The 22253-nt window shown below is 51.3% G+C and overlaps 1 protein-coding gene across 2 annotated transcripts; it reads left to right on the forward strand.

Moving 5' to 3' along the window:
• The first annotated feature begins 21 nt into the window (after positions 1–21).
• Positions 22–5560, forward strand: SLC35H1 (solute carrier family 35 member H1). 2 transcript variants are annotated; one of them, XM_021540885.4, is made up of 9 exons: positions 22–284; positions 360–510; positions 2144–2207; positions 2427–2499; positions 2656–2824; positions 3106–3189; positions 3518–3693; positions 4395–4524; positions 4669–5560. In XM_021540885.4, exons 1-9 carry the CDS (start codon positions 168–170, stop codon positions 4788–4790), a joined length of 1086 nt encoding a protein of 361 aa, XP_021396560.3. In that variant the 5' UTR covers positions 22–167; the 3' UTR covers positions 4791–5560. The 2 variants fall into 2 exon arrangements, with proteins under 2 accessions (XP_021396560.3, XP_085414216.1); XM_085558090.1 differs by having other exon boundaries at positions 3518–3582.
• The last annotated feature ends 16693 nt before the right edge of the window (positions 5561–22253 follow it).

A 22253-nucleotide genomic window follows, 5' to 3' on the forward strand; every position in this document is an offset into this window, starting at 1 on the left:
CTCGTTCCCCGCCCCGCCGGCAGCGTCACCGGCGGCCCCGCTTCCCCCGCCGCACGGCCCGCTCAGCATCGCGGCCCCGTGTCCCGTCCCGCCCCGCCCTGCCGCGGCCCCGTCCCCGGCATCCCCGTCCCCATCGCCGCTCCCTGCCGCTCCTCGCTCCCCGGCGCATGGCGGCGGGGCCGGGCGGCGCGGCCCTGGGGCGGGCGGCGCTGGCGGCGCCGCTGGTGCTGCTCTACTACGGCTTCTCCATCGGCATCACCTTCTACAACAAGTGGCTCATGAAGGTGCGGGGTGGCGGGGCGGTGCGGGGTGGCGGCGGCGGAGGGCGGCGGCGGTGACAGCGGCTGTCGGTCCCGCAGAGCTTCCCGTTCCCGCTGCTGGTCACGCTGCTGCACCTGCTGCTCATCTTCGCCCTGGCGGCGCTCGGCCGTGCCCTGGCGCGCTGCCGCTCCGGGCGGCCGCGGGCAGCGCTGTCCTGGGCCGACTGCCTCCGCCGGGCCGCCCCCGCAGGTACGGCGGCCACCGGAGGGGACGGGAGCGGGGCGGCGGAGCGGGAGCGGGCCACGAGTTTGGGGCACAACGATACGCGAAAGACATTGAGGTGTTGGAGAGCATCCAGAGGAGAGCCACGAGGATGGTGATGGGAGCCGAATGAGGAGCGGCTGAGGTCACTTGGTGTGTTCAGCCTGGAGAAGTGGAGGCTTGGGGGAGACCTTATTGTGGTCTTCAGCATCCTCACGAGAGGAAGCAGAGGGGCAGGCACTGATTTCGTCACTCTCATAACCAGTGACAGGATCCAAGAAAACATGAAGCTGAATCGGGAGGTTTAGGTTGGATATTAGGAAAAGGTTTTCACCCAGAGGGTGGTTGAGCACTAGAACAGGCTCCCCAGAGGGGTGGTCATGGCACCAAGACTGACTGAGTCCAAGAAGTATTTGGACAATGCTCTCAGGCACAGGGTGGGATTCTTTGGGTGTCCTGTGAAGGGCCAGGAGCTGGACTCGGTGAAGGGTGTGGTGAGGTCCCTTCCAACTCAGCATATTCTGTGAGGCAGCTCAGGGGTGCCCGTGGCTCTGGCCGCTTCCAGAGCCACTTGTCTGCCTGGTGTGGTCGGGGCCAATCCCCTGGGACAGGGTGAGCTGAGGGGTGCAGCCGTCACTCAGGCCCCCGTGTTTCCCTACCAGGTGTAGGGCAGGTGTAGATACTACTTAAAGCTTCAGCCTGAGACATGCCACCTTCTTTGCTCAGTACAAAGACAGGTAAGAACAGGGAGAGGCCACACAGAATGAATCTTTCTGAGGGGGTCACTGGCACAGAGAACCTTCTGCAATCCCTTGAATAAGTTGTGTCTGCACATAACATTTTCTCTTTAATGCTAGTACCAAGCCATGCGTTTCATCTTTTTCAAGGTGGAGCTTGGTAGAGGATTCATCATTTATGGCACACAGAACTACCTGAGACCAAGGAGTGAAGCTCCTAGTCAGAGCACAGAACTGTAACTACTCCTGCAGTTTTTTGGCTGTATGTTGTATTGGCTCCCACAGAACAGCATCTGGTCTATGATCTCTGGCAAGGTTTACAATACCTTACATAACATGCCCCATGGTTTCTTGAAAAAAGCTTTCTCCACATCTGCAGCAATTTTACCTTCCAGCATGGCCTGCCCTTGGACCAGTAACACTGTTTCCTGCGGTAGGAAACTTACATAGAAGGGAGAATAGACTGTACCAAAAGCTGCACCAGGGTTAAGGCTGTGTGCTGATAATTGTTGCTTCTTCAAGCTTCTTGCAGTGGCCCTCAGATTTTCAAGTTATCATGTTCTGATACATTCAAGAAAGACTATGCAAATCTGCAATCGCTTTCAGTCACAGGGAGGGCAAAGAGTTATTTCTGGCTTTTTTGTAATGCATGTTGAGTGAGTGCAATGCTGAGCCCAGCTTGAGACACAGAGAATAGGACAGAAACATGAAGAGCTCAGAATATCTGAGTTACGTTGGTTCTGAAGAACTACCTTGAGGAAAGCTTGTTTTTTTTCCCTGGGTCTGCTCTGTTATCCATGTTTGTGGCCATATAGCAGGGTTTTGTGGTGGGTTTAATGTCACAGAGGATGGTTAACTTCAGGACTTTTTCATTGATTCTTTAGCTCTGTCAACTTCCTTGGATATTGGGCTGAGTAACTGGAGCTTCCTGTATGTCACTGTCTCCCTGTGAGTACAAGCACCACGTTCCCTGGGAGCCTCTGGTGGGGTTTGGAGAGTCCTTTGCCAGAGTCTGTTTCTTGAACAGGTGTTTGGTTAGAGTGGTCAGCATGCAGGGTCTGTGATAGCTTACTGGTAGCAGTGTAGAAATGGGTGATGGTTCTTAATAGCACTTTGATGGGAAGAACTACATTGAAGGAGTCTGACACTGCATTTTGGTCCTTACAGCTACACGATGACCAAATCCTCTGCCATTCTCTTCATCCTGCTTTTTTCATTGCTCTTCAAGCTGGAGGAAATGGTAAGAGTCCCACACAATGCTTTAGGAAGGGAGGTCAGACCCAGGGAAATAGGCAGAGCATGTACAAGAAACAAGTAAGCAGAGGAATGATGCAGTTCTGTGGGTGAATCTGAAAGGAAGGAGGTGCCTGTCTCTGTTGTGTTTGCTCTCCTGCAGAGGGTGACGTTGCTGCTGGTGGTTCTGCTCATCGCTGGGGGACTCTTCATGTTCACCTACAAGTCCACACAGTTCAACACACAGGGGTTTGTGCTGGTGCTCTGTGCCTCTTTCCTGGGGGGCATTCGCTGGACTCTCACGCAGATACTGATGCAGAAGGCTGAACTGGGTATGTGGGGTGTTAGGAGGGGGTGGTGGTGTTGGTAACAGGGAGGGGAATAGGGAGAGGTGATAGCCCTTGCTGCAGAAACAAAACATGGAAGGTGTTTGAAACCTTGGGCACGGGATAGCTGTTGGTGGGTAATGAAGGTGGCTTGGTGTCTGCAGCAGCACAGGTGTGGGCATCACAAATAAGGTGTATGTCTAGGAATGGTGCTAATAAAAGTTCTGGGACCTGTGTTATTCCCTGGCTTGTTGCTGCCTGCTCTGTTATTGATTCTCCTCTTTCAGGGCTCCAGAATCCCATTGATATCATGTTTCACCTGCAGCCGCTCATGTTCCTGGGGCTCTTCCCACTCTTTGCTGTGTTTGAGGGTGCGTGAGTTAATCAGAGAAAACAGGGTTAGCTTTATATCGTGGCTGGGAGACTGCTTAGCAGTTTGTTGTTCGAGATAATTCACTTAGATAAGTGAACAACTATGAACTCTGCAAAGTAGTTCGAGACCTGGATTTGTCTTACACTGGCAGGACGTTAAAGAGTGCATAGAAGTAGTAGCCTGCCACACTTGTGGAAGTAAAGGCTGTGAAGAACTGGCTCCACATCCTCCTCATACTGGAATGTGAGCAGCCCACCACTCCATCTTATTAAGAGGAATCCTGGGAGCTGGGAATGGTATTCTGCTACTCACTGTCTTGTTCCTAGGCCTTCCTTTGTCCGTATCAGAGAAGCTCTTCCGTTTCCATGAAGCAGGAATGCTGTTCTCTCTGGTAGGGAAGCTGTTCTTGGGTGGAATTCTTGCCTTTGGTCTAGGCTTTTCTGAGTTCCTCTTGGTTTCCAGAACATCTAGCCTCACCCTTTCCATTGCTGGCATTTTTAAGGTAAGGCATGGTTCCTGTGCTAATACTAGAAGGCAAGTACTGAGTCATCCCTATTGGGCTTTATGTGGTGGGAGCTTGCTTAGATCCTTAGAAATTATTGCTTGTTATTTTTGTTCTCCTTGCACAGGAGCTTGATGCTTTGCCTCGCAGTCTCTGCAGTGAAGTCTCTTGTTCCCTGACAGCAAAGGGCCAGAGATTAGTGGCTGTTCTATAAAAAATACCATTAATGATCAAACTTTGTTGGAATGTGGGCTAGACTAAAACACATTGCTCTCATGAGCAGCAGATGGTGTGGAAGAGAGGAGGGGTAAGAAGGGCAAGCACTTGCATCAGACCTGCATATGACCAAACCACTGGTTTGAGCTATCTCTGTAGCTTAGTTTGGCACATCCTCCCCTTCCCAATGCAGTCCAGCATACATACTTTTGAGCTGGACTGTGATATATGAAATCTCTCTGATCCAGAAGTTGCAAGATCCCTGCGTAACTGAGCTATGCAGTCAGATGACATAAAATCCCACATCCCGGTTTGACAGGTTGTTTGTTTCTAGAAACTGTTTTTAGAACTCTGTGTGCATGAAAGAATGTGCTGATAGAAATTTAGCAGCCTGACATCTTGATCTAGGCTTCAGCTGTAATATGGCTCATGCATATCTCCTCAGGTTCTGCCCTGCCACTTGTCATGTTTATTTGTTTCCACAGGAAATCTGCATTTTATTCCTGGCCACACATTTACTGGGAGACCGCCTCAGTCTCTTGAACTGGCTGGGCTTTGCTGTCTGCCTGTTAGGGATCTCCCTCCACGTTGTTCTCAAAGCCATGAATTCCAAAGGTGATTGTTTTAAATCCCTTTCTCTTTCTTTGTAGGCTTTCTTATTGCTTCACTAGGAGCTGTGTCTGGTTCCAGCTCCTTGACAGCGCCAGGTTTGGTGGGAGCTCCGGCAAGTTTGTCACTAAAGGGGCTGTCTGCACACAGGTGACAAAGCACTGGAGCCACACAAAGAGGCCAGCTCTGACCCTGACCTGCAGCTGCTGCTGCGCCACCCCGAACGTGGTGAGGAAGAGGAAGAGGTTGTTGAAACCCCACAACAGCACTGACTGAACAAGAAGCACAAAGCCACCTGCTCTGTTCTTACCAAACCTGCCTGACAGCTATCCAGGAGGAAGGTCCAGAAGTCTCTGTGACCACCCAAAGCAGAGCCAGGGCCCAGTGAGAGAATTCTGCTGTTTTGCTACAGTGTGGATCTGTAGATGCTGCACAAGAAAAGGCAATATCCCTTTCACAGGAGCTTGGAAGACAAGCCCTGCTTCAGTGGGTGCAGAATGGCAAGGTGAGACAGGGAAAAGCTGTAAAAAGTCCATTAGGGGATCCTGAAGGCTGTCTACTGAGAAGCAGACCATGGACATGTCTGGACTGCAGGCTAAGTGGTTCAGGGATGATTTTACTGCTGTTTAGCTTTGAGTTAAAAGGAGAAGGTAGATACGCCTTCTCTTTTTTTTTTTTTAATGTTTCTGCAAATTAGGAACTCCCATCTTGTTGGGATCATATGACTGAATAAATCCCTAGAGTTATTCCAGCGAGGATCTTTTGTGCCTGGGGAACTCCATGTTCTGTGTGTATAGTAAGGAGAGAATTAAATGCTGGTATTTGGGACCAGTTGAAAATGATGAACATTTCCAGATGATGTAGGTTGGAGGGAAGACAGGGGTGCAAGAGTATTTCTGGTACTACAGGCCAAGGGGAGAATGAGCAGTGTCACAGGAGATCTAACTTGAGCAATAAGCTTATCAAAAAGTATGTGGGATTTTGAGGGGTGGATTTTTTTTTGTTTTTTAAATAAACTTTTTCTCATTTGCTTTTGTCTGTACATTCTGTACCTATGCTTCATCAAGCAGAGGTCATTTGTCTTCTCAACTCTTTCTTTAGTCCTCCACTGACCTTGCTACTGCATGCTCATAAGGCCTCTCACACAAAACACTTGCCCAGCTGTCACTGATCTCTAGAATTAGGGAGATGTTCTGCAGCCTCTCATATTTATTCCAGCCAAGAGAACTTACTGCTCTGCCTTAATGCACCATATCCTAAGAAGACTTTTAGTATTGTGGCTTTTGGTAAGACCCTTACGTCTTTGCCCCATTTGATTGGATCAGGTACTGCTGCAGTCCAGGAAGGGGGAATAGCAGGATTTAAGATGTCATTTTCATTGCTGCTAAGCCTCAAGTGGTGTTGGGCAGGTGGCTGGTTTTTTGCTCCGCAGAATTTCCACATCTTTCAAAGTTTTGTTCAGTGCTAGCTTTTGTAGTTTTTAGAGTAGAAATAACTTGACAGAGTTTCCCAAAGGGATAACAGTACAATCTTTCTCCTGGCAGGAGCTGGGTATTAAAGTGAACTTCTCATATTCTGTTTGAGAGCCTGAGCCATTTTGACTAAACGGTCTCTTTGTTGATCTTGCTTCTTAGTTTTCAGATATGAAGTATTTCTTGATGATTTTAATCAAGAGCATGTCCTGTAAAAAACTGGTTCTGAAGAAAACTTTAGTTATTAGTGATCATCTTTGATCATGTTCTGGTAACTGGCTTCATAGCAGACAGCAGGTGGTGCAGCTTCCTCATGTAAAGCTACTGAACCAGCACGTCCACACAAGGCTGGCAGACCAAGGGATTTTGTGCATCAAGTAGAATGTCTGGAGCTGAAAATTACTTGGTCTGACTCTAGCTGTACTTTCCAATAACTGGGACTTGTGATGCTTCCAGCAGGATTCACCCTGTTTACCCTGCCAATAGCTGTGAGCTCCAGGCCCCAAATACCCTGTACTTGATGTGGGGCAGTGGCACTTTCTGCCCAGGAGCTGTGTTCAACAGTATCACAGCTGCTGCTTCATTTCACTTTCCACTCACCTACAACTGAACCTTGGGAATCCTTCTGCTGTGTAACTCCCAGACTGAGATTTCCTGTCCCTGTAAATCCAAGGTAAAGGCAGTTTCATTTTCAGGCCAGAATTTGCACCAGATATGGTGCTTGAATATTAAATCCAATTGTGCTTGTGACCTGCAGAACCATAGTCTCTTGCTTCCAGCCTTGTTCCCTTTTTAAGAGAGAAGTGATGCCCAAGAACTCCAGCTCTGTCTTGGAGCTCCTGGAACATGGCAGAGATGTGGGCAAGCTTGGGAGGGGTGGGATGGGACTGTGCTGGTGTAGGGCAGTGCAGCAGAGTGTTAAAGCAGCACCACGCCTCTGCTGAACACTGTCTACCTTGCTTGAATGGGCACTAATATTTAAAAAAAGGAGAAAGAATCTTTGCCCACCCTCGTATAAGGAATAAATCCTACTGTGCATTGAAAATGCTGGAAATGGAAAAAGACACAAAGATGAAGGACTTGGAGGAGGGAGCCAGGAGTGCTGCAGCAATGGCACAAAATAAATGAGAATGCACAATCCTGTAGTGAGTGTTGAAGTACAGACTGTAGGCATAAAAGTAAAATTGGAGATTGGAGTCTACTGAGGAGGAAGGATGGACGTATGGACAGGATGGTAGTGGGAGCTGTTTGCCTCTGGAAATAGCCCTGGGTGGCTTTGCAGTGCCTTGGCCAGAGGTAGTCAAGGCCTCTTAGTGTTGCTGAAGCTGTTTGAGGCTTGGATTGATGCAGTGGGCTTGGGATGGAAGCCCTGGGAGCATCCAGCCTTGTCTCCTGCCTTTAGGAGGTCTCGGTGCCACAGTGTGGTCCCTGTGGCTGAGAGGAGTGGTGCAGCTCACTGTGCAGACCACTTTCTGACAAGCCTCAAGCCAGGGGCCACTTCAGGGGCCAGAGGAAGCAGTTTTCAGTACAGACAAACTCTGTGGCACAGTTTGGCTCTGCCCCCTTCTGCAAAAGAAGTGTGTGAAGGCTTGAATGTCCTGGAAGCACTCTGGAGCAGGGCAGTGCCAGGGACACATGTGCTGCAGCAGCCCAGGAGGATGAGCCCTTTTGTGGGGAGGGCTTGGGGGTGTGTTTGTGCTGCTCAGACCTCCCTGTCTCTGCCAGCCCCACACCAACACAGCTACCCTGGCAAGGGAGGCTGCCATTGAATATTGATGGTGTTTGAACTCATTAAGCAGCGGAAGCAAAGCTGAATGAGTCTCAGAAGTGCTGCACTCCTTCCTCAAACTCTGTTCCTGCCTGTAAGACCAGGTGTTTACATGTGTGATGATTCTGCTTCCCCACACATCCCCCGGGGAGACCTCTTTATTGAAGAACAGATGCTTGGCTTCCTGCTAAAATTTCAATACTGTAAACATCCTGAGGGCGAGGAGAAAGTGTCCCTGCAGACCCCCCTGCACTCCTCTGGTCCTCCGCCCAGCAAACAAGGTATGTAACACCAGTGGGCTTGCAGTGGGGAAGCAAGCCTGTCTCCAAAACACACAGGAGTAGCAAGGCAGAGCAGCAACATGGGCCTGGTGCCAGCAGTAGGGACGCCTCAGGATGTGCTTCATTTCTCATTTCAGCCGAACATCTCTGTAGTATTAATTACATGGTTTGTGGTTGGTGCCTTGTGAGGTGGGGAAGGGGGAGCTCAGGGTATAGATGGGAGGAATGCTGGTTACTGCCAGCCTGGGGCTTTAAAGGGCTCATATTCTCCTGCAGACTCTGCAGTGGTAAAAAACTGCCTCTGACTCTGATACCCCTGCTGCTGCACTGAGGCTCTCTTGGTGTTTCTCCTTGCTGGGGTATGCAGATTTTGATGTTCACAGACTTGGATCTCTGCAGGGTTTTTCTGGGAATTGCATTTTCCATTGTCCTCTTGCTGTCATTGGCAGAGTACACCTGCACCAGCCCCCTTCCTCACTGCCACATCACGCCCTGGAAGGCAAGGAATGGGGGAGGCTTTGAGCAGAGAGGTGGGTGAAGAGCAGCTGGGCAAGAGAAATTGTAGAAATGGCAGAAGACAAAGAATTTGAATGTGATGTGATCACCATCACAGCATGGTTCAGGTTGGAAGGGACATTGGAGGTCATCTTGCTCAAGCCCTCGCTCAAGCAGAGCCAGCAAGAGCTTCTGCCCTGGAATGTGTCCCAATGGCTTTGAATATCTCAAGGATGGAGACTCCACAACCTTTCTGAGCACCCTGTGCCAGTGTTCAGCCACCCCTGGGGGAAAAAGTGGCTCCTGGTGTTTGGAGGGAGCCTCCTGTTCCAGTTTGTGTCCATTGTGTCTGTCTCTGGGCACCACTGAACAGAGCCTGGCTCCATCCTCTTTTCACCCTCCCCTCAGGTATTTATTGACATTGACAACTTTCCCCTGAGCCTTCTCCAGCTGAGTAGTCCCAGCTCTGTCAGCCTTTCCCCAGATGTGAGGTGCTCCCAGGCCCTTCATTATCTTTGTGGCCCCTTGGTGGCCTCCAGCATGTCCATGTGCCTTGCAGTGACGAGCCCAGCTCTGGGCACAGCACTGCAGGTGTGGCCTCACCAGTGCTGCATAAAGGCAGGAACCACCTGCCCTGACCTGCTGGCAGTTCTTTACCTGAGGCAGCCCAGGATATTGTGCCCGTCTTGGTGACAAGGCTGTTCACTCAGGTGAAGGTGCAGGTGTGCAGCTAGAGGGCAAGAACCTGCCCAGCCTAACACTGCCAGAGGTTTGCTGGGACAGAGAGCTGTCCTACAACACCTACAGTGGCACAAGTAGCCCTTCCATCTCATTTTGTGCTCTCCAGCCTTGCAGAGCTGTGTAATTGCTGTATCTATCAGTGCTCCTTGCATTAACAGGCAGTAATTGACACCTGTGTTGAAGAGCCTGGTTTCAATTACTGCTGAATGCAGCCCAAACCCAGAGCTGGGAGATTACAGGGGGGAGGAGCTGGAGTGCTCACGTTTACGCTCTGTTTTTCCACCAGGTGCTCCTCTTTCCCCAGAGATGAATCTTTTTTCCGTTTCTTGCTTGTGCCTTGAATCTGCAAAGCTGCCAGCAAAGGCTGCCTGGGGAGCGTGGGGCTGTGCCTCAGGAGCAGAGCCCAGCTCTGTTCTTCTTCATCTGGATGTTTCTTACAGAAGCCTCTGCTACAAATCCTGCACTGAATGGCGGGGCTGCAAGGTGTGGGAGGAAATCAGTCTTTGTCGGTGGTGGTGTTCCCCCAGCCCATGCAGCAGCAGTCCTGGGGCTTTCCCATTCCCTGCCCTCAGCTGCACCTCCCTCTCTGCTTTCCAGTGCATCAGCTCTCCCCTGTGTGCTGCCCTGGCCCCTCCTGCTGCCATCCATCATTTCTGATCCAATAAATTACAGTGCCGTAAAAATGCAACAGGGAATTGTTCTCTGTGTTATAGAGCCATGAGCCCTTAAATTTCCATTTGTTCAGTGGTTGATGAATGGACAGTTGTGGCTGGTGCTGGAGCCATGTGGAGTGGTGGGAGAGCTCTGACAACAGTCAGGGCTCCCTCCTGCAGCCTCAGCAGCACAGACCTCATTGGTTATGAGGGAATACCTGTCTGGGGCTCCCCTTCCCAGCAAAACTGCTCAGTTCACAGCTGGGGTCAAGGGAGGGGTTTGGAGAGGGTAAATCAGAACATTCAGGCTTTGTTCCTACCCTGTGCTGGGTGTTTTATCATGTCTGGGAGGGAGCTGCTAGGGGGGATGCCAGGGTAAAAAGTTGTGCTGCAGAAGCAGGACTGGGAGTCCGGGGCCCATCACTCCCTGAAGGACTGGAGGAGTGGGAGCCTGATATCAGGAAACGGGGATAAATTGAGGAACTTGGCACAGTGTCAGGGCAGTGGGACGGGGAAGAGGACTGGGATAGCTGGTATAAATGCAGGTCTGGCTACAGGCATATGGGGGAAGGCTGTGCTGGCATCCAAGGAATGCTGTGGCTTAGTGGCTTCCCAGTGACAGAAGAAGTTCAGCTTGATGCTGGAGGTCAGCATCTGTGCTGCTGTTGTCTTTCTACTCTCCAGTAATCTGGAGGCTGCACCTGGACCACAATGCTTAAACTGTGAAAATGGCATGTGAGGGGCATGGCCACCACTGCATAGTTTGCTTCCCTTTTTTCCTAAGTGGCTATTCTCCTCCAAATGTGGTTTTAAGTCAGTCTTGCAGCACCTGGGACCTGTCTAATGGTTTTGACACTGGATGTAAACTTAGCTGCATGATTTGTGCTGCAGTTGAGTCTGAGTCCTGCCTTAAGCAATAATAAATTCCTGATCTAAGCTGCTCTGCCTGCACTGCTGATGCATGTCATGTTCTTCTCCTCTTCCCTGTCTCTTCAGACTGCAGGCCACTGGGAAGAGCCTGGGAGAGACCTCCAGCTCTGTGCTCCTGTTCCAGGGGTACAGCACAGCACTCATTCCACTGCCCCGTGATCCAGCACTTGCATAAGTGGCAGGAGAAGGCACAGAAGGAGTTAATCAGTGCTGGGAAAATTGGTATTTAATCCATTGCTGTCCCTTCTAGCTAACCTAGATGTGAAAATGCCTCCCTGTTGGAAACAGCACCTCTCAAAAATGGAAATGCAGGATGGCTGGGGATTAGGGTGCCTATCACTGGAAATGGGTTTCTTATCATCTCTCTGAGCTGAATTGGTGGGACAGCCTCTGAAAATTGAATTGCCTTCCCTGTTTTGGTTTCTGCCATTGCATCCCTCCTGTGCTCCAGCTTTGCACCCACCTTCCCAGCCTCTGGCTGCCTTGTCCCCATGCTCAGCAGAGCAGGGGCTACCTCTGAGGGGCTCTGTGGAGAGGGACTGTTCCAGCTGCAAGGTGGGCAGGACTGGCTACCTCTGGGAAGATTCACCATTTGGATTCTCAGGGCCAGGAGGATGGAGTCCCTCTTTCCAGGCTTCCCTCTGACCTCGCAAGGGCAGTGATGGCCTGGCAGAGCCTGGGTTAGGTCAGCCTGAGGAAAGGTGTGAAATGATCAGAGGACATCAAGCTCTGCTGGTGCTGAGCAGCTGAGTCCAGGATGGATGAGAGGCAGAGAAGATGAGGGAGCCATAAGAGATCCAAGAGGGACCACGTGGGAACATCAGAGCAGGAATGAGTGTGATTTTAAGACTGTGGGCAGCCTGAGCCCTGGTCTGTGCCATGCCAAGAGGAGGCATCTCTCCCACCAGCTGTTCTGGGATGGCCAAGGAGGCTTTTCCAGTTCCTCCTCACAGTCTCTGCACACCACAAGCAGCAGCCAGCCTGTCCCCACCATTGCCCCCACAAAACCTCAGGGGCTCAGTGCTCCTCTGGCCCATGATGGGTGAGGCTGAAAGCTGATCAAACCCTTTCTCATGGTGCAATCTGCAGGTCCCAGCCCAGGTGTGCCCAGGTGTGCCAGTGATCATGTCCAGGCACAGTGCAGGGACTCCTTAAAAAGTCTTTTTTCCAGTGTCTGGTTTGGGAATAATTATCTTTTACTGAGCTGTATTTTACCATAGGTTTCCAGTGCCTAATTTCATCCTTGTCTCTGTCATAGTAGGTTTGGATTTTTTTGAGGAATTTCCCATCCTCTGTTAGAATTAAATGTGAGCCATAGGCACAAGAGCTGCTGAGTGTCCACCTGTCTGTGGCTTTTCAATTCACCAACCTGCAATCATGCTGCTCCAACACACAGTTGGTGCCCTTGATTCTTTTTCTGCCAGAACACATTGAGTTTGAAAGTAAAAATTATTTAGAACTAATTGGGGATTTTTTTTTTTACTCTAACACTATTACTGTCCATAGTTAATGTAATCTGAAGCAGATCTCTGTCTCAGAACAGCCCCTCTGCACTGAGCTGGAACACATAAAGTAATGCTGCCTGTCAGGGCAAAGCACTAACCAAGGGCCTGGCTTCTTTTGGAAGAAAAGGCTGTGCTCAGGTTGCAGAGTCTTGCTGTGTGCCCTGAGAAAGAGAAGTCTTCTCTTCTTGCTAAGGTGTTGTTCTCACCCTCTGCTGAAGGTCTGACTCAAATTGCTGACAAATAATAGAGAAAAGGTTAATTTTAATCATACAAGTGCCTCCTTTTATGCTGAGGGAACTCTGTGGTCAGGTGTAGCATCACGAGAGGGGTGGGGAACCTTTATCTCTGCAGAAGAGGACATCATGGCCAAAGGCTTTAAGCTGTTTGAGGGCCCTGTTCCAGAGCCCATCCCTGGAGTGGGATGCAGGTTTGCTTGTTGGTCCTGGCTGCACCCACCCCTGTGTGGGAGAGCACATTGACACAGGCTCAGCCTGCAGTGTGGCCTGCAAAGGAGGGACAGGGATGGGGGCACAGCAGTGGCAGCCACAGGACAATCCTTAATGCAATTTTGCAGATTTTCCTTGTTGCCATCCCTGGAAGCATTCAGGAAGCAACTCAATGTGGCACTCAGGGTATGGGTTTGTTGATATGGTGGGTTTTGGTCAAAGGTTGGACTTGATGATGTTGGAGGTTTTTTCCAACATCTATCTATTTTTCTATGATTCTATACTTCTTCACAGCCTCTGCCCTGCCCCAGGACCTGTCCCTGGGGAATGGACCCATGGAGTTATCCCAGGTGGATTTTTCAAGGGGGATGTTTCCCCAGCTCTTGGTCCAGGTCCACCTCCACTCAGAGCTGTGTCACCTGTCAATGTGAATTGTCACCAGCTGGGCACAGGTGCCCTATGGGGCCATCACAGACTCCTGGTCATGAGTGGTCATATTTTTAACAGTTTATCCAAAGCAACTTACTATTTCATTTTGGGTTAAAACTGATAAATCAAGGTGACTTTGGGGAGAGAAATAATTCCTTTTGCAGGATTTGCATAATCCTGGCTGGTGATATGATAATGGTGTTTGTTAAAGACAGAACACAATGAATTAATACAGTTAAGTTGCTGCTGCAAAATGCAAAGCAGGTAATTTACAGTGGGTGCAAGCAGGAGAGTGACTCCAGCAGGCTTGGCAGTGGAAGCATCAAGCCCAGAAGGCTCCTTGCCTCAGCTCCAGCCAGGGACTGGCACAGAGTCAGCAACAGGTATCCCCTGCACTCTGTTTGGCCCTGGCTAAAGGCTGTGCTTGGCTTCCCCAGGGGAGGATTCCCTCTTTCAATCCCTTTTCCCACTGTCTCTGTGGGACTGGGACCTGCTTTGTCCCCCAGATCATTCTGGAGGGCCACCCATGCAGGGCCACTCGCTGCTGGAGGGACAAGGGAGGTGACAGATGTCATGCTGGCTCTGAAGAGCTCTCTGGGCACAGAGATGCCCTGGCAAGGAGATGGGCTCTGGCACTGGCCTTGATGCCATCCTGGGCACCCCCAGGAGGCTCTGGAGGCCTCTGGTTCCTCCCACAGCAAAGATGGAATCGTGGGGAGGGCACAGCAGCCTGGGGACCTGCCAGCTCTGGCCTCAGCCCCCAGCTCCCGCCCTGCTCAGCTGAAGGAATGGTGCTGCAGTGAGGAGGAAGAGCTGGCGTGAGGCAGAGGTGGAGGGAGGTGTTTGGGAAAGGTGCACGGGTGTCTCGCTCATTCCCTGCGCTTCCAAAGCCATCCTTCCTGCCAGACCCCGCTGGAATCCTAATGCACTGTTTATCTCTGCAGCTCCACAGCTCTGTGAGAGGGAGATGCTGTGCAGGAGCCAGGGCAGGATTTCAAGCTAATTGGATTCTGTGTCTCCGTGGCTTCCCGTGTAGGCAGGCGACTGGGATTAGTGCAGTGTTTCTGAGGAATGCAGGAGAGCAAGGATGGCCTGCATAGGGACTTCTTCCTGCACAGCTTCTGCTGCTACCTTCAGGAAAGGACTGAGCAGGAAGGATTTTGAACAGACCATCTAGGTGAAAGGGCCCAAAGCAGCATGTCCCCACCATCCAAATTGTTTCTGTTCTTCCTACATCTTTGAGCAAGGTGCAGTTCCCTTCCCAGAGAAGGAAACAGCTCAAATACCTCCTGAGCCAGCCTGACATGGGATTGGTCTCTCTTGCTGACTCCTTGTCAGGGAACCAGAAATGGAAATCAAAGAACCATGGCTCTGTGCTCCACCACCACCTGCCTGGCTTCGCTTCCCTTTCCCTCCCCACTTCCATCCCCAGGCCTGGCTGCTGCTGGGAGCAGAGCACATTTGAACCTTCTCCTCTGCTGCTTGCTGTGTTTCAGAGCCTGTCAGGGCAGGCACAGGATGCAGCTCATTAGCACAGATTTATTCCTGTTTAAACATTTCATTCCTTTAATTGCACGGCAGTCACGCCGCCGGCAGCAGCAGGAGCAGGTGGGACATGGGGCTGGGCACTGCCACCCTTGTGCCACACACCCAGGTGCCCATGGGCACAGATCTGAGCTGAGCAACGCAGGATCAGCCGGTCTGGATGAGTGTGTGGCCCCAAGCACTGTCTTAAGGGATGACAGCAGGTCTGTGGGGTCATAGAATCACAGAATCCTAAAATGGCTTGGGTTGGAAGGGATCTTAAAGATGGTCTCGTTCCAACAGCCTGTCATGGGCAGGGACACCTTCCACTGTCCCAGGCTGCTCCAAGCCCTGTGCACCCTGGCTTTGAGCACTCCCAGGGATGGGGCAGTCACAGCTTCTCTGGACAGCCTGTGCCAGGGCCTCCCCACCCTCACAGGGAACGATTTCTTCCTAATATCCCATCTAACCCTGCTCTCTGTCACTGGAAAGCCTTTCCCCTTTATTCTGTCACTTCATACCCTTGTACAAAGTTCTTTTCATCTCTCTTAGAGCCCCTTTAGCCACTGGAAGGACCTCTAAGGCTTCCTCAGAAACTTTTCTTTTCCAGGCTGAACAACATCAGCTCTCAGGCTGTTTCCAGAGCAGAGATGCTCCAGCATCTCCCTGGCCACAGGTCTGTGGTAGGACTGGAGTATTTGCCTTGCTGTGCAGAGGAAAGGGCAGATACCCAGAGGTACCCAGCCCCTGGCTTTATAGGCAGTGTAGCAGAACATTGAGTGAACCCCTGTGTCAGAAGCTGTGCACCCCAAAAGCTGCTGGGATTCTGGGTGTCTGTGTCTCTGCTGTGCCAGGCTGGGCACCTGGGCAGTGGGATGGAGCCTTGGCATGGTGCTCATCCCCACACTGAGCCATGCAGGAAGCTGAGGGTGGAGAGAGGGCCTGAGCCTCCGTGAGTGCCAGGGGGGGTTCCCCAAGGAGATCTAGGATGTGGCTGGTTCCTGCCCTTTGCCAGTTACTCCCTGTGGCAGTACCAAAATGCTGCCACCTCCCAAAAGCTTCCTGGCAATCCCTTTCTGGCAATGGAGCACCTCTGGGGCCCCACTGGGTCAGGCATTGGTGCAGGAGGGTGCACCCAGTCAGCAGTGCCTGCTGGGCTCTGAATGCAGGGGTGCAGGGACTTGGAGACCTGCTGCTGCAGCTCATGGTCTCTTCTCCCACATCTTCATTCAAATGTTAATTTTATGGATGCCTTTATAAATCTTGTGGCTTTCCCCTATCCACAGGCTACATAGATTTCATCTTGTTGAGAGGTGACACTTCTGGCCTTTGGTACCAGGCAATCAATTTAATATTCTGAGAGTAGTAAAAGACATGGGACCATATTAACTCACCATTACTCTGCTGCTCCTTCCTGTAACTCTTTCTGTGCCATCTGAAATGCCAGGATGATGAATAGGTGCCTCAGCTGCTGGCAGAGCCACAGGCATGGGACAGCACCAGCCAGAGCCAGCCTCCTAGCTGGAACAGCTGCATGGTGTCCAAATTGTGAGCTGCTATTCTTCTGCTTGCCAAGAAGACAGAGGCTTGTGCCCACCTCTTTGTTAGACCTGGCAGTCTGGAGAATTGCTTGTACCTTACCTTTGAGGCCCTTCCATGTTCTGAGCAGGGGACACCTGCAAGTCTGCCAGCCACCCAGCACATTGATTCACCAGGCTGAAAGGAAAAGGCACCCCTCTGCTCACTGTGAGGCAGCCTTGCTGCTGACCAGCCTGGAAAAACATGTTTGGGTCATTCCATCAATGTAAAGGTTAAATGTTTAACTGCAGCTATTGAAAACAAAGCAACAGCAGCAACAACAGCAGCAGCAGAATAGCTGGATGCCTTATCAATGTCTGGAATTAAGATCTGCATCTCAGCACCTACCAGGTACAGTGCACTGAGCTCCTGTCTGGGCCCTGCCCTGTTGAGTGTTGCCTCTCAGCACTTTGCAGAGCTGCCCGTAGGTGACAACAGCTCAGTCTCCATTCACCCCAGCTGAGAGCTTTGCAAAATGGATTTTTAGACTCTTATTTTTGCCTGGGAATTTTGAAGAAGCACCTGATATGCTCTCTGTGCTGATAAAGAGGGCTTCTTTATGTTGTATCCTTATTTTCAGCCACTGAGCCTCTGTGAGTATGCCAGTGAGAGTTACTTGAATACAGGTCCTTTGTTAAGTAAATATGGACCTGGAGGTGTCATTGTTTTCCTACCCTTCACATCTCCTGTTTCAGTAAATCAGTAGATTTCTCATATATTTAACTCTTGTTGTTTTAGAAAAAAGCAGTTTCTATTTTAGCATCACAGAACAGGTTGTCATTTGGAAAACGTGGCTCACAGCTTTCATGGCTCCATTACAAGTTGCAATATGCATATTAGTGAAAGAAAACTAAAACCTCATCATGACACAATATATCCAAGAGTCCCATAATCCCGAATTCCCTCTTCCTGTCACATTTGTGGGCATGTCACAGAATTGTCCTGCTGCCAGGCTGTTGTCTCTGGAGTCTGGGCTCACCCCTTGCAGTCAAATGCCTGGCAAGCCTGCAGAGTCCGAGGCAGACACCAGGAGACATGGGCAGAGGTCCTGCTCCATGTTTACTCCTCCCTGTGCTCTCTCTCTCTCTCTGTGCCTATTCTTGTCACTCTGTCTCCCAGGATTGATGTTCTTCCAAGCTCTTGCTGGCACAGTCACCCTGCGATGGGCCCCTCTGGGCTTGAGCTGTGATCCACTGCAATCCACAACCAGCTGGCCCTGCTGACCAGCAGTCTGATCCTCTGGGGGACTTGATCCAAAGGCTTGGTGGGAGCAGCTCTGTGACTCTGCTGGCTCCTGACTGGAGCCCTGGTGGGATGCCCTGGCTCCACGAGCTGCTGGGCATCAGCCCAGCCACAGCCTGCAGCCAAATGAGGCTGCTCTGGGATGCAAGGGCCCAGTGAGCACCAAGATCTTTGCTGGGCTGTCACCTGAGGAACAGCAGCAGATGGATGTGGAAAGCCTTTAAATTCAGCACATGATCAATACTAAACTGATCTTCTGGAGTCTCTTATAAGATTACCCCAGTCTCATGCATCCAATTGCAAAAAAATCACTCAGCACACTAGGGAGATGTGAGAAACGCTGCAGCCCCCATTTAGAATGCATAGAGCTAGAGTAAGTGACTTCACAATTGTTTATTGCAGTAAATAATTCATCCACTTTACATTTGGTTTTGTTGCTACCCCCATGCCCCTGCCTCAGCTCCTTTCTCTTAATCCTAAAATTCCCATGCTGGGTTGTTTCTGTGGTCGTGATTCCCAAACGCACACAAACACAACCCTGTCTCAGTGCAACCCTTCCTGGCTGTCATACCAGGGAGAGCAGTGCTGAGGGAGGGACAATCCTGGTTCACTGCTCAGCTCAGCCCATGCCCAAGTCTGGCTTTGCTGCCTTGGTCTCTGCCCCAGTTCTGCTTTCACACAGTGGCAATGCACAGAACTGTTTGGAATACATTAACATTGCTAATAGTGCTTTTATACTAATTAATAATGACATTTGAACAAACTAACACAAATTATCAGCTGGCTGGGTGTGGAGTGAGGATTGCAGCTGAGACAGAGTGATGGTGAAGGGGTGGATGCTGCTCTGGAGTGAGACCTGGCTGGGACAGGTGCACCCCACCCTGGGCTTGGGTCCCTGGAGGCCTCTGGGCTGGGGTGCCTGCAGGGCTCTGCCCATCCTCATCACACACACTTGCCTGGGTGGATTCTGGTGGGCTTGCTGAGCCTGACAGCTCCTATCTCACTGCAGGTTGTTTCACCTGCTAAAAACAGATTAATGAGAGTCCCTGCCATGGGATGAAGCTTTTTGAGTCCTGTCAGCTGAGACAAGATTGTTATATGCATCTCTGAAGCCCTTGGCAGCATGCTAGCTCCTGCTCCTGGATAGTTTTGTCAAAAAGACCAAGTACAAATTGGCACGTGTCTCTTTGAATTGAAAATTGTCTAGAAGAGTGTTAGGAAGAGCATCACACCAGAGTGCTCCAGGCAGCTGTTCTTGGCTACTCTGGAGACATAACACAGGCTAGGAAAACTCTTGGGACAGATTTTGCTCCTTCCTCTGGAAACCATCTTGACTGTCTGTGCCTTGGAGCCCTGCAGACACTGTGCTGGGAGTGCTCTCATTTGCACAGGTGGGTGCTGAAGCTCTGATCCCACCTCTGGTTCTGTCCACTCCTTATCACTGTGGAGGGCTGGAGAGTTGAGATCATGGTGGCAGTGGTCTGACCTGAACTGCATCTTCAGGGATGGATCCTCCTTTACAAGCATTGCCCAGGCATCTCCACTGGCTCTTTCAACACTTCATCCAGCCAGGCAGCAGGTGACCTTTTGCAGTAAAATGATCCCAGCATCCATACGGTATTTTGCATGCTGTCCTCTTGGGATCTGTAAGTAGAGGCCAAACCAATGTTATTTTCATCCACTGCTTTCAGAGGTGCCAGTGAGATTTCACCATCTGGGATACAGTCACTGCTCTGGGTGATTTTTTTTCTCCAGGATAGAATCCCTGAAATACTTCAGGGTCATTTCTTGATGTGGCTCCTTGGAGCCCTTCCTGGGGCCTGGTTTTTGGGGGCTGGAGCACCCTCAGGCATGAGCTGCTTTTCCAGTTTGTGATTCCTGCTGCTCCTTGCCCCAGACTCTGACTGCAAAGAGGTTGTTACCCCTCCTCAAGGTGTCAGTCCAAGGCCCCCAGTGCCTTGGACACACAGAGGACTGCATTCCCAGCAGCTCAGGTAGGCAGCTGCACAGGGTGGGTGATGTCCCCAGGAGTGACCTCTGAGCTGTGGAAAGGGTTCTCCACCTGACCTTGGCCTGAGTTTGTCTATTATGTCCCATCAGGAAAGCCTGATTCCTAACCTGGGATTGTAACCAGGGTGGGTGGTAAGGAGGTGTGTGCACAGCCCTGCCAGATCCTCAGCTCCCTGCAGGCTGCCAGCGAGTGAAGGGGGCTGGAGGAGCACAAGGTGGGTGCCCAGCATCTCTGCTGTCCCTGGGCCAGTCCCTGGAGCAGAGCACTCTGGATACCTCTGCAGGTGGCAGCTGGTGGCACTCAGCACCTCTGGAGCCATTCTTAAGGCTCTGAGCTTGTTTCCATCAAAGGTGTGTGCCTTGGCTCCAGCCCATGTGCTTCCCATGGGTTTTGGCAGGCTGTTCCCATGGGGCTGGCTGCTGACAGTCCTCCCGTGCCAGCAGATAGCAGCTGGGCCTGGGGCTGCACTGAGCGTCAGGCTGAGCTGACAGGCCTGGTGTGAAACAAGATGAATGGGCTGAAGTTGGTGAAAATTATTCTAATTTATAATCTGCTGCTTTGTGGAGCTCCCCAATTAATTCTTTCTAGATACATAAGTAGGCCACATGTTTGCTTTGCTTCAAATGTAATAAACATTACACTCTGTCCCCTGCTTTTGGTGCTGGTTCCTGTCAGGGCATTAGTCCCTGTAGCTAATTCCTCACACCTGTCTCTGGGGCTCCTGGGACCTAGGCTGAGCACAGGGCGGAAACGCCAGGCTCCAGGAAACTTGTGGCATGGAGAGATAAATTGCTGATCAAAGGGCTAATGCACAGTGCCTCTAAATATTTCGTTGTAGGCACGGCAGCCCAGCCAGCTCAGGGCTTTGTTCCTGGCAGCACAGCGAGCACCAGGGATGGGGTGCTGGGAGCTGTGCAGCCCCAAGCACAAAGAACTGGGGAAGAGTGGGGCCCGTGGGGTGCAGTGTCTGTGGGGAGCTGCCCTTCACAGCTCTGGTGTCAGCACCAGCCCTGGGCAGGAGCATCAGCCTCTCTGGCTGGTGCAGAAGTGACCCCTGCACCCACCCTGGGGCAGGGGACTGATGTTCTGCCCTCCACAATGCTGCAGAGCAGGAGCTGAGCACAGCCATGGCTGTGGAGTCAGACCAGGAGCTGCAGCCTCATTGCTCAGAAATCCTGGAAAAGCCAGGAAGAGGTGGGGAGGTTCCAGCAAGTAGGAAGCAGTGGTTCCAGAATGTCCCTGGGATATTCACAGCCCTCAAGTGCCAGGATGTCCAAGGAAAGGCCCGTACTGCCTCTGCAGCCAAGGACAGTATAAACCAAGGGTTTGGGCACTGCTGGCCCAGGCAGTGCTAGTCCTGCTGTCAGGGGGAAACAGAGGTGATGGGCAGCTCCTTGTTCCTTCTGTGCATGTAAAAATAGAACCAATTTTACAATGCCTTGCTGATCCCTCTCACCTCCTTCCCTACGTGCAGGGGATGGAGGCTGATTCTGGATTTGCTGATAACAAGGGGGCAGACAGATTTGCAGGAGCAAAAGGCAAGTGCTGGATGTTGGGCTTTATTTTCTGTTATGATTGTCTTGTGACTGATCACAGACATCACTCTCTGCCTTGATTTCTACCTCCTCTCCTGGTACCATCATTGTGATCTCATCACCTGTCTAACAAGTCAAGCCCACCTCACAGTCCTCGAGGGTGAAAATGAGTTGAAAAGCCCAGGTTTTACCATTTCCACCACATCCATCCTCCACGTAAATTCCAAGAATTTCCATCACTGAGGCAGCAAGCTGTGATGCAGAAGCATACATGACATTTTACTGAACTAGAAGTGACCCTGCTGTTTGTCCTATTGCCAGTGGTTTCCAAGGTCCCAGGGAATCTGGAGACTTTCCCCAGGCCTTTTTCTCCCTTCCACACACAGAAAGCATCCTCCATCCTTGCCTACTTTCCCCCAGCCTGCTCATCACCCTGGCCTTGCTCTGGTGCTGTGTTCTATCCACAGGTGAAGCAGGGTAGAGCTGCTTGGCTTGCTGAGATGCCTTTGGTGGAGGATGAATGAATGGGGGCTGGTGCCTGCTGCTGAAGGTGCCCACTTCCACCTGGTTTGATACAGTGATGTCTTCTAGCTTGCTGTGCAGAAGAGTGGGAGCAGATTACTTGGCACTTTGTTTGCACCATCTGCAGAGGAAAGAGAATTTTAAAAATAAGTTTAGAGTGTAGTTTAATAGTGGATTGCAGCATTCCTGCCACGAGCACTGCCTTGCTCTTTCCTGTCACCTGGCCTTACCCCTCACCTGCACAGCTTCTCTGCTGGCATCCAAGTGCAAGGAAGCAGCTGCCTGGCCTTTAGCTCCTGTCCTGCCCTGGGTGGTCCAGAGCCAGCAGCTCCATGTCCTTCAGTGAGTTTTGGGACAGGGATGAATTCCTTGAGCACTGCTAGGGAAGAGGTGCTGGCTTTGCACTCTGAGCCCCAGCACCTTGTTCTGTGAGTGCCACAGGCATGAGGAGCCTGGCTCAGCATGTGCCAAGGGTCTGAGCACACCGAGGGCTGCATCTCCCACCTACCCTTCACCGTGGGGGTGAGCATTCGCTCTACACTCCCTGGGGGTGTTCCAGCAGGAGAAGCTGTGCTGGGGGCTCTCAAGGGCAGAGATGCCAGC

This window comes from Lonchura striata, chromosome 20, assembly GCF_050655825.1.
Source record: "Lonchura striata isolate lonStrDom1 chromosome 20, ASM5065582v1, whole genome shotgun sequence".
NCBI classification, from domain to species: Eukaryota; Metazoa; Chordata; class Aves; order Passeriformes; family Estrildidae; genus Lonchura; species Lonchura striata.

What these genes read in the sequence shown, in the direction of transcription:
- SLC35H1 (XM_021540885.4), top strand. Translation starts at nt 168, where the DNA reads ATGGCGGCGGGGCCGGGCGGCGCGGCCCTGGGGCGGGCGGCGCTGGCG. An exon ending in CCGCCGGGCCGCCCCCGCAG is followed by an intron (nt 511 to 2,143) that starts GTACGGCGGCCA and finishes TTGATTCTTTAG; the next exon opens with CTCTGTCAACTTCCTTGGAT. An exon ending in GATGCAGAAGGCTGAACTGG is followed by an intron (nt 2,825 to 3,105) that starts GTATGTGGGGTG and finishes CTCCTCTTTCAG; the next exon opens with GGCTCCAGAATCCCATTGAT.